Source organism: Oncorhynchus kisutch, linkage group LG10 (genome assembly GCF_002021735.2).
Source record: "Oncorhynchus kisutch isolate 150728-3 linkage group LG10, Okis_V2, whole genome shotgun sequence".
Lineage (NCBI taxonomy): Eukaryota > Metazoa > Chordata > Actinopteri > Salmoniformes > Salmonidae > Oncorhynchus > Oncorhynchus kisutch.
This window is the reverse complement of record NC_034183.2, coordinates 62,525,496-62,543,099: the sequence shown is the minus strand read 5'-3', so window position 1 is coordinate 62,543,099 and position 17,604 is coordinate 62,525,496. Positions and strand designations below refer to the sequence as shown.

At 43.8% G+C, this 17,604-nt stretch overlaps 1 protein-coding gene across 6 annotated transcripts in view; it reads right to left on the bottom strand.

The window, feature by feature from the left end:
- The window catches only part of LOC109897382 (alpha-1,6-mannosylglycoprotein 6-beta-N-acetylglucosaminyltransferase B), a 76,166-nt gene that overhangs the window by 23,716 nt on the left and 34,846 nt on the right, over positions 1–17,604 (bottom strand). For all 6 annotated transcript variants that reach the window (XM_031834614.1, XM_031834613.1, XM_031834615.1 and 3 more), the window contains 2 exons: positions 16,518–16,687; positions 3,640–3,771 (listed from right to left, as the gene is read on the bottom strand). In XM_031834614.1, coding sequence (XP_031690474.1) covers positions 3,640–3,771; positions 16,518–16,687 — 302 coding nt within the window. The remainder of the gene's footprint in view (positions 1–3,639; positions 3,772–16,517; positions 16,688–17,604) is intronic.

The following is a 17,604-nucleotide window of genomic DNA, read 5'->3' as shown; positions in this document are numbered from 1 at the left end:
GGATAGGGAAAGGAAGAGGACAGATAGGGAAAGGAAGAGGACGGATAGGGAAAGGAAGGGGACGGATAGGGAAAGGAAGGGGACGGATAGGGAAAGGTTGAAGAAGGATAGGGAAAAGAAGAGGAAGGATAGGGAAAGGAAAATGATAGGGAAATGAAGAGGAAGGATAGGGAAAGGAAGGGGAAGGATAGGGGAAGAAGAGGAAGGATATGGAAAGGAAGGGGAAGGATATGGAAAGGATAGGGATAGGGAAAGGAAGAGGAAGGATAGGGAAAAGAAGGGGAAGGATAAGGAAAGGAAGGGGAAGGATAGGGGAAGAAGAGGAAGGATATGGAAAGGAAGAGGACGGATAGGGAATGGAAGCCATTTGAGAATACTGAAAGGGTGAGTCGAGCACAGAGCATTGTTTTATCTCCCAGCTTCATCAGCTCTGCATATCCAGACTGGTTGATTTATCAGTGTCCTGCATCTCTAAGCAGTCTGGGGACCTGCAGAGGAAATTAAAGTATTAGCCTGCCAGACTGGGACAGTTGATACACATCGGCTAATCAAGTGACCTTGGATTGACACCGATGGGAATCCATGGTGAATTATTTCTGCAGCATATACTGCCTGGGCCGAGACTGAGGGCCTCGTAAAAGAGTCTTATAGGACCTCAAAATAATCGGATTTCTCCTGTGCCATCTATTCAAACATAATTCCATTGCTGCATAGATATCTGTCTGTAATGCAAATGATCCATGAGGAAAACAATCATATTGGCATTTGGTCAGTCATCTTCATTAGGAGCTTCATTGTGTGATCGCAAACAATAGTGTGTGCACTACAAATATTGTGCTGTGTTTGCATGTCTATCACAGGAGGCTGCTGAGGGGAGAACGGCTCATAATAATGGTCGGGAAAAGGAGCAGATGGAATGGCATCATACACCTGCTAACCATGTGTTTGATGTATTTGATACCATTCACTCATTGCGCTCCAGTCATTACCACGAGCCCGTCCTCCACAGTTAAGGTGCCACCAACCTCATGTGGTCTCTATAATAATATTAGTGTGTGTGTGCGTTGTGTGTGTGTGTGTGTGTGTGCGTGCAGAGGGATTTGCTCTGTACCACAAAGTTTGATCTGGAAGGCTAGCCACTTAGTTAATCAACCAAATGCATAGAAAATATATTTGGCTCATCTTAGATAGTTAAAGGTAGACTGAGTGAAATGATGTTGCCACGAGCAGCATCGCAGATATTGCGATGAGCGATATGCACGACTTCGCTTTCACACAGTCACACAAAGCATCTGTGCATGTGCACAGGTTCGCCTCACACTTTTATCATGTGGTGGCCACGGGACAAAAACAGAGGAGAAGTTGAGACTCACGCTTCAAAGCTCTTAGTTGTCGTGGAAATTGACCACTATCCTGTATTCTTTCTGCATCTATGACATATTAATGTCTACCTTTAACTTATAGTTATAAGCAGTGGGGTAGCCCCCCCCCCCCCCCAAACTTTAGGGTGCACATGCAAGTGTGCTGATGTTTGAGTGCATGCATGTGTATAATGAGCTAAATGGAGATTGTGGAACAGGAAATTGAATATGCAGCTAGGGACAAAACAGACTGGAACACTACACAGTATAATGTAATATAACAGGACCGATTTATCACACCCCAGACATATTAGTTTCTCTCCAACCAAGAAATGGAAACATTATCATTTTCACTTTTACAATCCTATCACTTAAAATTGTCCTGCAATAACTAGGACCAATAATTACATGTTTTATTTGCTTAGTCGACACTTTGCGGGCCTCTGGCAACTTCCTGTACATTAAGTTCAAAATATATACAGATAACTCAGGGGCTTTAAAACCTCTCTAGGATAGGGGACGCAAGCGTCCCACTTGGCCAAAAGCCAGGGAAAATGCAGCGCGGCAAATTCAAATAAAATGATATAAAAATCTAACTTTCATTAAATCACACATGTAAGATACTACATTAAAGCTACACACGTTGTGAATCCAGCCAACATGTCAGATTTAAAGAAGGCTTTTCGGCGAAAGCATAAGAAGCTATTATCTGATGATAGCACAACAGTAAACAAAGAGAGTAGCATATTTCAACCCTGCAGGCGCTACACAAAACGCAGAAATAAAATATAAATCATGCCTTACCTTTGACGAGATTCTTTTGTTGGCACTCCAATATGTCCCATAAACATCACAATTGGTCCTTTTGTTCGATTAATTCCATCTATATATATCCAAAATGTCCATTTATTTGGCGCGTTTGATCCAGAAAAAAACAGCTTCCAATTTGCGCAATGTCACTACAAAATATTTCAAAAGTTACCTGTAAATTTTGCCAAAACTACAAACTACTTTTGTAATACAACTTTAGGTATTTTTAAACGTTAATAATCGATCAAATTGAAGACGGATCTATCTGTGTTCAATACAGGAAGACAACAAACCAACGCTACTTTTCAAGTCTTGCGCAACTCTCAATAGTGTTACCCAGTTCCTAGATGGCCGTACTTCTTCATTGCACAAAGGAATAACCTCAAACCTCAACCAAATTCCAAGGACTGGTGACATCCAGTGGAAGCGGTAGGAACTGCAAACAAGTGCCTAAGAAATATCGTTTCCCAATGAGAACTCACTGAACAGACAGAGACCTCAAAAAAAGACATTCTGAATGGTTAGTCCTCTGGGTTTTGCCTGCTACATAAGTTCTGTTATACTCACAGACATGATTCAAACTGTTTTAGAAACTTCAGAGTGTTTTCTATCCAAATAATATGCATATCTTATATTCTTGGCATGAGTAGCAGGAAGTTGAAATTGGGCACACTATTTATCCTAAAGTGAAAATGCTGCCCCCTGTACCTGCCATTTCTCCACTGTGCGACTTAGCATTTCTCTCAGTCAATCTGGGACTCATTATTTACCCAATTGATCGCTGTGTGGGCTGCTCTCATGCAGATTCCCCTGGATGCCTATGGTGACTCACAGGGGACCAACCAGCTGACCAAATACCAGCCAATAAGGGCAGCAGGCCAATAAGCCAATGAGTAACCAGCACAACAGAAATGCCAGCAACAAAGAAACACACAGAGAGTTTAACTTACACGTCACATGGAAAAGTCTGTTCCTCCTCCAGAAGAGATAAATTCATATTTGGCAGTGATATGGTGCATAGTTCATTCCATGCCTACACTCACAGTAAGCACACACCCACAAACACACATACAGCTGCAGTCTTCTAAAGTGTCTAAAATAAGTAGACACTTAAAAAACCTTTGGTGTTCACACATGTATTTCTTTGATTTATAACTGCACAGGACCAAGAAAGAAAAAAATCTAAACTGAAATTAAAAAATTTCTCTGAGTAAAAAAAGAAATGGCCTGAACTAAATTATAAAATATTCTAATTAATTTTGTTGGAGGCGAGTGATTCTCGTTTTTATCTATCTAACCTACCTGTGGTATGTTGCAGGTGCCTACAGGGTAAACATTGCCATTCAACCAGTTTTGAAAAGAGAAAAAAAGAGAAATCAGAACATTCTGCTCCATTGCACTGCATTGTAAAGTGCAAGGGTGCCAATATATGTGACTGTATAGAAAAACATAGAAAAAACCCACTGACTTGTGCTTCCTCAGAGAGAGACCCATGTGCTGCCTCATCTGCTGCAGGCCATGGTAGTCCGTGTAGATGAGGTCAAAGGGCAGAGGTCCTGTCAGGGGGCAGCTTCCTCTTCCAGGGGGGACCCCAAGAAACCTGCACACACAGGGCACACACAGAAGCTCGGCTCAGATACAGCAAACACGTCACAACATAACTTAATCACTGTATGTACAGTACCAGTCACAAGTAGTATAATAGTAAAGACATCACAACTATGAAATAGCACATATGGAATCATGTAGTAACCATTTTTTTTTTAACAAATCAAAATATATGTTATATTTGGGGTTCTTCAAAGTAGCCACCCTTGGCCTTGATGACAGCTTTGCACACTCTTGGCATGTGTTATTTCATAGGTTTGATGTCTTCACATTTATTCTACAATGTAGAAAATAGTTGAATGAGTAGGTGTGTCCAAACATTTGACTGGTACTGTATGTCCAATGTCAATATGAGAGGAATGTATATTAACAATCGACACGGAGAATAACAGACTTGGAAAATAAATACATTATAGGGAACTGGACAATGTGTCGTAAAACTGTATATCCACACAATGAAGGGAACAAGACACAGTAAAAAGCAGCGGAAATACTCTGTGTTCCTGTAAAAAGCAGCTGACGTACTCTGTTCCTGTAAAAAGCAGCTGACGTACTCTGTGTTCCTGTAAAAAGCAGCTGACGTACTCTGTTCCTGTAAAAAGCAGCTGACGTACTCTGTTCCTGTAAAAAGCAGCTGACATACTATTTTGCTGTAAAAAGCTGAAATGCTTAACGGGGTAATTCTAATGCTCTGAAATGGCCAGGACGCTTCCATAAATGTTGTGTGCCATCTCCCATGTGGTGTGTGTGAGAGAGCGATGGGGAGCCCCAGCCGTCAGAGCTCCCAGCTCTAGTCACATCAACTAGATGTGTCTGGTTTAAGGGGAATGATATCAGAAGTCTGATAGGTGGAGGTGCAGAAATGGGTGAGAGAATGTTCCTAATTCAGCCATTGGTTTGCCACTCACGCTATGTGCAATTAGTAGGGAAATTAAAGAAAATGTGTATGTGTTGCCGTGAGCAATAAAACAAGCAATGCATCTCAGCTCACCTCAAGAAGCCTAAGCTCTTCAGACTTTCCGCACCAAAAACTGTATTGTCATGAAAACAATAATTTGCTTGCCAAAATGCAAACAAACACATTTGAATTTATTTCCCTTTGTAAACAATTCTCTACACCAGCCACCTGGCTCTGAAAAACACCTGCAGTCTTTGTAAAATGGCCAAAGGGTTTGTAAATAAATGTTTCAAAACAGAGGGTGGACCCTGCCTGTTATTCACATATTCTGATGTCTGTCAACACAATATTACCTGACTCTCTCATAGGAGTGACTCACTCTCAATAACCATTGATGTTGTTGATTATTTAGCCATATCAGTGACCCACAATCACCCCAGAGAGATAACGGATAGGCAGGCAGTATGTACAGGGATATCTAAACACCTGATTTACCATATCAGTGACCCACAATCACCTCAGAGAGATAACGGATAGGCAGGCAGTATGTACAGGGATATCTAAACACTTGATTTACCATATCATTGCTGTCTGTAATGCATGGCTGAGTAGGGAGAAGCTTCCAAATGACACCCTGTGGAAGAGGTAGTGAGGCATTGGAATGAAAATGACAGCTATCTGCCTCCTATCCAGACTTTTATCTCTCGAGCTGTCGGAAATTAACACAATTCTGCAGCTACCACTTATGCTAATGACCGTAACACCAAAAATTGGAGTCCAGGAAATTGGCCACTCGTTACAATTTCCAGAAATAGATGGTGTTCTCTGACTGACTGTGAAACAGTCTAAGTTTTGCTATTCAGCGAAGGAGACACAAATCAAACCCCACACTGACATTAGTCAGGCATACAAGGTAAACATGTAAATTGCAGGTCTTGATTAATTCCTCCGGATTCCACTTTACAGAGTGGCTAGGTTTCTAATGTTGGAGTGTTCTTCAGATGCAGTGAGATTGCCCTAGTCAGCAGCCAGAGTAATTGCTTCCCTTTGCTAGAGCCGAAGTTTCAGGAGGCTGTCAGACACAAAATGGCCCCTGCAATCAAACGGTTTTCAGCTGAATTATGTCTGCCTCTAAATTATACGATTTTTTTGTGATTGCACAGCAGACGGGAATATTGTCAACACATTGCCTTTTTAAAGGGAGATGGACAGCCTCTGTGGGAGAGGAAATGTAATTGCAGGGGGAGACAGGGAGAGCAGTTCTGTAAAGCAGAGGTAGAGATAATGGTAGCTAAAAGATGAGATGTTATCCACCTCAAAATTCAATGTAACTTATTTTTATACTATCCAACTAGTTGAGTTTGTTGAATAGTTGAATTTGACCCAGATCTGGTCCATACAGCACAACACGTTTGTCCATAATGTGCATTCTGTAGACAAAATCTTGTTAACATATTAACCTGATTGCACAGTTTCCAGGCTAAGTTGTATAGATCTATGTAGATGAAGGATGACAGTGTTTGTGTGGTTGATTTACATGCTTTGCCCTATGGTCTTCTGAATGTGTTCCTGCTCACAGCTGTTCTAGCGGGGCTTTGCGATAACAGCAGAAAGGCTTAGACTGCTACTGTATAAATAGTGTGAATAAACAGACAGTCACACACACACACCTGCAAATAAAAGTATTGATTTTGCTTTTGTTTGCTCAACTGATTTAGTTGGAATTGCAAACGGGTGGAAACAGGCACGGTAGAATGTTCCTCTGCAGTAGATTTGATAATGAGCAGAGAGTGTCAGCCGTCACTGCTTTAGACTAGAGCTTTGTCAGTCAATTGTATAAAGGCTTACAAAAACAAAAAGGGGTCTTCACTCAAGAGTGGATTCAATTCTCTTTGCCTGCACCTCACTCAAAAATAGATTGCACTAGTCAAGCCACTTGTATGGAGGTATGCCTGTGTGTGCATCCAAACACAAGCCTTGTACACTTCATCTGACTGGAATTAATCTGATTGCAGTGTGGGCCTGCATAGTAACCCGAAGACCTACAGTAAAATCATACCCTGTGTCTGGCATTCAAATAACTCAACTTGGAAAGTTTGCATTTTTGTCGGGTAGTGTCATGTTTTACTATTGGAAATGAACACGCCAGGCTTAATTTCAAGCATGACTGCTCCTAAATGGGGTGATTTGCCCCTACTGTGGCAAACTTTCACTCCCAAAATGGCATTGGCATGCCTCACCTTTCTGTGTGTGTGTGTTTGTGTGTGTGTGTGCGGAGGGATTTGCTCTGTATTTTATTAAGGACAGATACACTGTAGCAAAGTCAGAATGGTCAATCTAATACACCCCCACAAGGGAAGTGAAGGAGCTGCGAGACATTCTCTCACCTTGAAAAGCTAGAGAAGTCATTTAACCTCACCATGGCTCAAGCAGTGACATACCTACCTTCCCCGGGGACAATAGTAGATTTAACAATATACAGCTTTCTATTCGATTTTATATTATGACACATGTAGTGTATCTGACATCTGTATCTGTTCTAAATACTGTGGCTTCACCTGTGCCTTGTGTCATGTAAAAATCTTCCCTGCGTGAAAAACTTCCCAATCGTTCTGATTGGGACATCATGTTGTAAAATTCCGTACAGCGTGAAAATGTTCCCAGTTTAAGAATTAAAAAGCTGAGCTCGTTCGGATGTCTCTCGAAGACACCCATGACACCTTGCAGTAGTTCAGACAGGTGGAACTCATCTAACCCACTGAAAAGAGGCATTTATAACCTTGAATATCACATTTCATTTAATTGTATTAGTGCTTCGTAAACAACAGGTGTGGACAACCTTCCCAACAACGCAGAGAGAAAGAAAATAGTGAAATAATAGAAAAGTAAAACACGTAATAATAAAAGTAACAATAAATACACCATGAGTAACAACTTGGCTATATACACAGTACCGAGTCGATGTGCAGGGGTGGGAAGTAATTGAGGTAGATATTTAATAGAACTAGGAATAAAAAAAACAGATAAACAGTAGCAGAAGCATATGTGATAAGTCAAAGTTCAATGTAGATAGTTAAATAGTTAACCAGATTCCTACCCAGACTAACTATTTAGCAATCTTATGGCTTGGGGGTAGAAGCTATTCAGGATCCTGTTGTTTCCAAACTTGGTGCATCATCACAGCTTGCAGTGCGGTAGCAGAGAGAACAGTCTATGACTTGGATGTCTTGAGTCTTTGGCAATTTTTAGGGCTTTCCAAGGACACCGCCTGGTATAGTGGTCCTGGATGGCAGCTAGCTCGGGTCTAGTGATGTACTGGCCTGTAAGCACTACCCTCTGTAGCTCCTTATAGTCAGGTGCCAAGCAGTTGCAATACCAAGTGGTGATACAGCCAGTCAAGATGCTCTCAATGGTGCAGCTCTAGAACTTTCTAAGGATCTGAGGACCCATGCCAAATCTTTTCAGCCTCCGGGGAGGGGGGGGGGGGGTATTGTCGTGCTCTCATCACGACTGGGTTGGTGTGTGTGAACCAGGATACATCCTTAGCTATGTGGACACCGAGGAACTTGAAGTTCTCCACTACAAGCCCCGTTGATGTGAATGGGGGCGTGCACGGCCCTCCATTTCCTGTAGTCCACAATAAGCTCCTTTGTCTTGCTGACATTGAGGGAGAGGTTGTTCTCCTGGCACTACACTGCCAAGTCTCTGACCTCCCTATAGGTTCTCATCGTTGTCAGTGATCAGGCCTACCACCGTTGTGTCACCAAAAACATAATGATGGTGTTGGAGCCGTGTGCAGCCACACAGTCGTGGGTGAACAGGGAGTACAGGAGTGGACTAAGCATGCATCCCTGAGGGGCCCCCGTGTTGAGGGTCAGCATGGTGGATGTGTTGTTGCTTACCCTCACCGCCTGGGGAGGCCTGTCAGGAAGTCCAGGATCCAGTTGCAGAGAGAGGTGTTCAATTCCAGGGTCCTTATCAATGAGCTTGGAGGGCACTATGGTCTTGAATGCTAAGCTGTAGTCAATGAACAGCATTCTCACATAGGTGTTCCTCTTGCACAGGTGGGAAAGGGCAGTGTGGAGTGCAATAGAGATTCTGTCATCTGTGGATCTGTTGGTGCGTTATCCAAATTAGAGTAGATCCAAGGTGTCTGGGATGATGGTGTTGATGTGAGCCATGGCCAGCCAAGCATTTCATGGCTACAGATGTGAGTGCTAAGGGCGATAGTCATTTAGACAGGTTACCTTGGGGTTCTTGGGCACAGGTATGGTGGTCTGATTGAAACATGTATGTATTACAGACTGGGTCAGAGAGTGGCTGAAAATGTCAGTGAAGACACTTGCCAACTGGTCAGCACATGCTCTGAGTATGCATCCTGGTAATCCCTTTGGCCCTGCGGCCTTGTGAATGTTAACCTATTTAAAAGGTCTTACTCACGTTGGCTACAGAGAGAGTGATCACACTGTCGTCCGGAACAGCTGGTGCTCTCATGCATGGTTCAGTGTTGCTTGCCTCGAAGCAAGCATAGAAGGCATTTAGCTCGTCTGGTAGACTCGTGTCACAGAGAAGCTCGTGGCTGGGTTTCCCTTTGTACTCAATTATAGTTTGCAAGCCCTGCCACATCCGACAAGCATCAGAGCCTATTCGATCTTATTCGATCTGTTGTATTGACGCATTTCCTGTTTGATGGTTCATCGGCGGGCGTAGAGGGGTTTCTTGCGTCCGGATTAGTGTCCCTCTTCTGGTTGGGATATGTCTACGTACATACGGTCACTGTGGGGACGTCGTTGTGCACTTATTAATGAAGTCAGTGACTGATGTGGTAAACTTCTCAATGCCATCGGATAAATCCCGGAACATACTCCAGTCTGTGCTAGCAAAACAGTCCTGCATCACTGGTACTTACTGTTTGAGTTTTTATTTAAAGCATGAATCAGGAGGATTGAGTTATGGTCAGATTAGCCAAATGGAGGGTGAGGGAGAGCTTTGTATGTGTTTCTGTGTGTGGAGTAAAGGTGATCTAGAGTTTTTTTGCTTCTAGTTGCACAAGTGACATGCTGGTAGAAATTAGGTAAGAGGGATTTCAGTTTTCCTGCATTAAAATCACTGGCCACTAGGAGAACTGCTTCTGGATTAGCATTTTCTTGTTTTCTTATAGCCGTACACAGCTTGTGAAGTGTGGTCTTAATGCCAGCATTGGTTTGATGTGGTAAATAGACAGCTACAAAAAATATAGGTGAAAACTCTTGATAAATAGAGTTTATAGCTTATCATGAGGTATTCTTACTCAGGCGAGCAGATTCCTTAATATTACAGATCGCGCGCCAACTAACGAAGAGACACGCACCTCCCCCTTTGAGCTTACCCGACACTGCCCTTCTGTCCTGCCGATGCATATTTAAAACAGCTAGATGTATATTGTCCATGTCCTAGTTCAGCCACAACTCAGAGAAAGACAGAATATTACAGTTCTTCAGGTCCCGTTGAAAGTATAGTCTCAAACAGAACTCATCCAGTTTGTTCTATTGGCGAATGTACAATCGCTGGAGAACTGAATTACGGTATTTATTAGAACATATAAAAAATGATTTAAGGGATAGATCAGATAAAAGATTACAAAGTGCCTTATGTGACCCCATGAGGCAGTATTGCACACAAATGCACTAAATCTGCTGTGTTCAGGGCTTTACTTGGATATATGCAAAACCCTGCAAACTTGGAGAGAACAGGGGGATTACATTTGCAGTTATGGAGCTGAAAATGAGCAGCAGTTGAATAAGAAGCAACACATGCACGCATGTGCACAAACAAATACACACACTAGAGTCTGACGCACACACTAGAGGAAAGACATCTGGGGCTGACTGTCCTGCTGAGAGTTCAGCAGGAGTGGGAGAGAGTAGGTGAAGAAAGGGGGAGGGAGGGAGAGAGAGATTGAGCGGAAGAAGAGAGGAGGGGAGGATGGACTGGCACCCCATGAGAAAAGAACCAGCTACATGCACCAGGCCATCTTGGTGTATCCCACTGAGTGGACTGGCCACCTGCACTGTGCTGCCAGATATCAGAGCGAGAACCTTATACTGTAGCTGAGCAGAAGTCTATCTCACAGAGAGGAGGAAGACAGGCGGTGAGGAGAATTGGCAGTGGCAGATGCCGTGCCACATTCACAGGAAGGAGGCCGGGGTGGGGCCATGGGGTGCAGAGGGCTCAGTGTGGAAGAAAAGAAACAGGCAGAGAGAGGGTAGTGGCAGCGTGGAGACCTGCTTGGCAGAGCAGAGCCAGGCATAGTAATGAGCCAGTTGAGAGAGTTGGGCATAAGAGACAGACGCTGCCTCCGTCAACAACAAAAGCACAGCTTCCTCTTAATGTGGAACACCCACTCGTTATGCTATTTCCGCACTTTTATTCACTGATTGCTTATTGTTAGTGTTGAATGTCGACCGCCCACTTTTTGGCTCTGTACAGTCAGCCCTGTGAGTCAAAATCTCAATGTGGAGAAGATTGACTGGAGCTAGCAGACACTACTGCAGCTACTGTGAACTGTGTTTGGGATCTCCTGCTCCATGTCTACTGCAGGATATATACAGTATACAACAGCTGTTCATATTTGGTCCTATTTTCAAAATACAGGGTGTGTCCAATTAAATGTCACAATGTTCAAGTGGAACAAATCAAAGAGCAATGTTACAATGTAAATATTTTCTAAGAGCAATGTTACAATGTAAGCAATGTAAATATTTGTATGAACATAACAAGATTCAACAACCGAGACAAACTGAACAAGTTCCACAGACATGTGACTAACAGAAATATAATAATGTGTCCCTGAACAGAGGGAGGGGGGTCAAAATCAAAAGTAACAGTCAGTATCTGGTGTGGCCACCAGCTGCATTAAGTACTGCAGTGCATGTCCTCCTCATGGACTGAGCCAGATTTGCCAGTTCTTGCTGTGAGATGTTACCCCACTCTTCCACCAAAGCACCTGGAAGTTCCCGGACATTTCTGGGGGGAATGGCCTTAGCCCTCACCCTCCGATCCAACTTGTCCCAGACGTGCTCAATGGGATTGAGATCCGGGCTCTTCTCTGGCCATGGCAGAACAGTGACATTCCTGTCTTGCAGGAAATCACACAAAGAACGAGCAGTATGGCTGGTGGCATTGTCATGCTGGAGGGTCATGTCAGGATGAGCCTGCAGGAAGGGTACCACATGAGGGAGGAGGATATCTTCCCTATAATGCACATCGTTGAGATTGCCTGAAATGACAACAAGCTCAGTCCGATGATGCTGTGACACACCACCCCAGATCATGACGGACCCTCCACCTCCAAATCAATCCCGCTCCAGAGTACAGGCCTCAGTGTAATGCCTCCTTGCAGTATGCCTAAGGCACATTCACGCAGATGAGCAGGGACCCAGGACATATTTCTTTTGGTGTTTTTCAGAGTCCGTATAAAGGCCTCTTTAGTGTCCTATGTTTTCATAACTGTGACCTTAATTGCCTACCGTCAGTAAGCTGTCAGTGTCTTAACGACCGTTCCACAGGTGCATGTTGATTAATTCTTTATGGTTCATTGAACATGCATGGAAAACAGTGTTTAAACCCTTTACAATTAATATCTGTGAAGTTATTTGGATTTATACGAATTCTCTTTGAAAGACAGGGTCCTGAAAAAGGGACGTTTCTTTTTTTGCGGAGTTTACAATACAGCATATAGTAGAGGAAACTAGCAGCGATTGCAATATCTTGCATCCATATGTTGTTTACTGTAGCGATTCAAACTGGATGAAAACTGACATGCAACACTGTCAAAAACACACCATGTAGTCTTTTGGTCTCAATCTCATTTAGGCATCACGACTCTTGGATGAAGTCGAATCCCTCTCGCTGCAGCTAAATCAAGTCACATGATTCTATCATGTTATCGTGCCGTGACCCAAATGCTTTGATCACTGCGAGCGATAAAAATCTGATTCTGTAAAAGTGCTGCGCACTGCAACATATTGTAAACACACAGCAGTCTATTTTTAACAGGGCTGCTTTAGTTTGGCTTTTCAAAGCTGAGAAACAAAAGCACATCGTTGGAAAGGCTGGAGGGTGAGAGAGCGCAGTAGCACTTGCAGGCACACACAGCAGCCCCCATTCTGGAAGCCTAATGGGGGCCTAAATCAAACAAATTTATTTATATAGCCCTTCGTACATCAGCTGATATCTCAAAGTGCTGTACAGAAACCCAGCCTAAAACCCCAAACAGCAAGCAATGCAGGTGTAGAAGCACCTCAAAGGGTGATTTGATAGGGGTAAAACGACAGGGAGAGTTATGTTTCTTAGTGCCTCCTTCCCATACACATAGTGGCTGTGCTCTTATCGATGCCATCTCTGATCCCAGATCAGTTTGACCCCACACGTAATTTATTGCACGGTTCTATGATGCTTCTGATTGGACTCGTGCTGAGGGTTCAAATGATGAATGTTCCTCATATTGTGGAATCACCCCCTCCCTTTCCCTCTCTCTCCTACTGGTCTCAGAGGGTGGAGGACAGAGTCTGTGTGGGTGGAGACATACAGAGCTGCTGTATGAGGGGGGGTTCTCAGTATTCTCCTGGCCCTGTCGTCACTGCAGAGCCAGCCATCCAGCTCTGTCAGGCTGTTATCCCCTCCCTCTCCTCCTCAGGTGTTGATAAACCATGCTCTGGTGCTGGCTAATTACTCACGTCGCACTGGGAGGAACAGGGGGAGATCCCCTAGAGGAAGTGACAGCTGTCTGCACTGCTTGGCTAACCGCCGCCAGGCACCTTTTAGCACATGTGATGCTGTTCCCGACAAATATGATGTCACAACCACTGAGGCTCCCCCTTCAATTGACCCCCCCTCCGTTGACAGAGACTGGAGCGTCATCACTTCCTCCCATCCCCACTCTCAGCCTAGTGACTCATCTGCCCGTCAAGGCAACACAGCAGAGGAAGACCAATAATGGGATGTTTCCATTTTTTAAATGTTAGTCATTTAGCAGACGCTGTTATCCAGAGTGACTTACAGTGGTGAGGGCATACAGTATATTTTCAGACTTTTTTTTCATACTGTGACATAGAAAAACACACTGCACCATCCCCAACTACTACCACAACTTGACCAAACAGCAACAGAAAAATGTGCTTACATTAATCATGAAAATGTACAGATGGAACAGACCTTGGAGAATGACTTTTCCAGCAGTTTTTCTGTGCGAAGGCGGACTTGATGAATCTGGCTGCATGCAGAGGAGCGTCCTCCTCTCTGTCCAAAAATATCACTCAAAATATACCAAAGCAGCTTAGTTAAGCATCTGCAAGCGACGTGAGCCAGAAACTTATACCGAGAAAAAAGACCCTCAGCTGAAGTAGCGAGTGGAACGGAGACGTCTGAATAAAAAAGATTGTATGAAAAAAAGAGAGCCAGAGGACTAGTCCATAAAGCTGGCAGGGGAAGTGACAAATGAGAAATGATTACAACCACTCAAGCAAACTGCTTGGTTTCATCCAAACCACCAGGTACTGTAGCTACTACTAATCTATATCTAACTTAGAGTAGTAGTAGCTACAGTATCTGGTGGTTTGGATGAAACCAAGAAACCCATGATCTGCAAAACATCAATACAAACCATCGTCCTCTCATAACAGCCCATGCAGACCATGGGATATTAGGATGACATGTTTCCCAGGCTGAGTGGGAGAGATCAAATCAAATCAAATTTATTTATATAGCCCTTCGTACATCAGCTGATATCTCAAAGTGCTGTACAGAAACCCAGCCTAAAACCCCAAACAGCAAGCAATGCAGGTGTAGAAGCACGGAGGATGATAGGAGGATTAAATCTAAATAGATACAACCCTGGGGGAATCTGTGGGAATGCACCCCATATAGCAATCTGTCAACTTGAGAGAGGGGGGGGGGTAGAGATGGAGAGAAATGTCAGATTTTTCTATTCATTAATGGTCCTGGAAAGGAATTTATTGGACATTCAGCATCTCTTTTATTGGCCAATTTGAGAAGATAGGATCATAAAAAGAGTGGGAAATGTACTGCGTCTCTTTTCTCTGTGAGAAAAAGGGGGAAATGGTCTGTCTGATAAATCCAATAGGCTCCAATTTCAACCTTCTATTATATTTTCTCTAAGGCTGCACATTCCATTTCCTGACAAATAGAGAGCTGCATGGGCCTTACAGTAGACCATCACATTCACATATACCAATAAACACACACACTAGAACACACACAGCATTTCAACCTTTGGAAACAGAGCCTAACTTGGCTTTAGCACAGCTCCAATTTGTTTCTGATTGACAATTACTGTCAGTCTCATGCGGTTTCATCAACATTCACAAGACACATTCCCTGTGGTGACTGAATGCAGTAATTCAATACTCCATGACACCAATTAGTGAGGTAAATAATAGCGTGGGCAGAAGAGGCAGAATCCCATCCTCTCTCACTGATCTCCAGTCTACCCTTATCAAAGCCGCTTTCTTCAAAACTCCAATTTGAGATCACAGGGAAGATCTAAGTCTTCAGTGCAGCTCTAACTCGGACGCTTCCCCACAGTGAGGAATATGTGTTCAATAACAGAAGCCACACCATATGCTGCTGCCTGTCCAATTTCTCTCAGCCTCACGTCTGCACTGGCAGGAATCGACAATAACCAATATCTCCAGTCCGACTTAAACACTGCGGTTTAGACCAGGCCAGGTGAAACTGGGAAAGGGTAAATGATAAAAGGAGAGGCAGGGACTGGGTCCTCCAAGACGTTTATGGCATTTACTCCCAGATAGAACCATCTGCTCTCTTAACTCCAGCAGTCACACCTGGCCGACTTGAAAATCAATAGCGTTATCTTTTCAGATGGATAAATAAAGCCTTGGTTAGACCGGATGTTGCTCTGTGGCCCAGCCAGCCACTGCTGTCTGTCTGGGGTCAGTGAGCTGGGAGAGGAACACAAATGCCGTCTGTCTGGGGTCAGTGAGCTGGGAGAGGAACACAAACGCTGTCTGTCTGGGGTCAGTGAGCTAGGAGAGGAACACAAACGCTGTCTGTCTGGGGTCAGTGAGCTGGGAGAAGAACACATACGCTGTCTGTCTGGGGTCAGTGAGCTGGGAGAGGAACACAAACGCTGTCTGTCTGGGGTCAGTGAGCTGGGAGAGGAACACAAACGCTGTCTGTCTGGGGTCAGTGAGCTGGGAGAGGAACACAAACGCTGTCTGTCTGGGGTCAGTGAGCTGGGAGAGGAACACAAACGCGGTCTGTCTGGGGTCAGTGAGCTGGGAGAGGAAAGTATAAACACCGTCTGTCTGGCTGGAACTCCAGTCCACAGGGAGACAGGAGGCTTATCAGGGTGAGACCAAACACACTGTGTGGGAATGAACCCTGAGATGGACTGCCTTATACATGGTTACACATCACCTAAAAAGGTAAGACGGTATAAATAGAGACGGGTTTATAAGATATGTATGACATGAGTGCCAGAGATTTAAGCTCGTTTGTTCATCCAAATGTGTGTGCAAAAAAATATCATGTCACAACAAGTCACATGACTCAATAAATATATGTCACAGGACTAGAGCATTCGTGAGGGGATTAAGAATTGACAGAACAGTTCGAATGGCCACAGTACGGTTCTCCCTGGAGCTATCCATGGTGCTGAAAAAGTCCTCTCTCATGCATGACTTTATATACTTTGAGCCAGAGGAAGAAGTTATGGTTCATAACTTCAGACTAGTGGTTCACTAGTCTGAATACTGTGATAGGTCCCATCCTTACATATAGATATAGACATAAATAGAACATGACTTCATCTGACTCACCCCTGCAGCTCCTTGAGCGAGACAGAGATCTTGAGGTTGTGTCCCAGGACGTGCAGGGCTGTGAGGATGTCGGCCCACTGGACCATCTCCCCCAGAGGACCTCCCTTCAGGACCTTGGGGCTGAACACGTCCCCTGACTCCTCTGTCAGGAAGCCTACGTGCACCAGGATCTGAGAAAAAAAGACGTTTGAGGGGTTGCAACCATTGGATTGAAGAGTTTCCACTCATTCTGATGAGCTCTGAACTAATAGGACTGATCCATGGTTCTTATCCATAGCTATCTCTATTAGCTTTATTCATGTCTGTACATCTCAGATCCCCCTCAAACCACTGGTCTTGGAATAGAGATGAATTGAGATAAGAGAGATGAATTGCAGCAAACTGAATATTTATGCTAAAAGACAGGAAGAGTAGTAATGCAAGCCATGAAACAGTCGTCCCCAAGCAAATCTTGGAAAACACAATTTTTGAATCTGAATAGTGATTGACCTGCTGAAGATAATTAATATGCCTAATGGTACAAGACTGTTTTAATTGCTGATGGGAGAGGCTGGGACTTCCAGCCTGTTAACTGTGTAATGAAATCAGACTGTGTGGTTTCTCAACAGATGGCAGCCTTCAATTCTTCCCCAGTTACTTTTGACTCTCATCTTACTTCTAAAGAGTAAAGTAGCTAACCACTCTGGGGTTCGTGCTCCAAACTAGTTTAACCATTCTCACTAAAGATGGGAGAAAACGAAGGACACAGTGAAGGCAGACAAACACAGACCCATTGAATATTGCACAATGCAGGGAAATTGCTAGAGGACAAGATGACTGCACAGTGCATACTCAATACAAAGAGGGAAATCGATGACAATCAATTGCGATGTATTGCTCTGCTTTTGTTAAGAGTGGACGCAACACAAATGTCTCGCCATGACCAGACAGAAGTACCTCAACAGGCCCCCTGCATCTATGATGCCAGTGAATCCTCATGTCACTGTAGTGCCAGGGTACTCATGCCAGCCACACAATACTTGTCACATCACCATAACTACATGGAATAATTCATTTTCAAATGACTACAAAAGGAATTGGAAGTTTA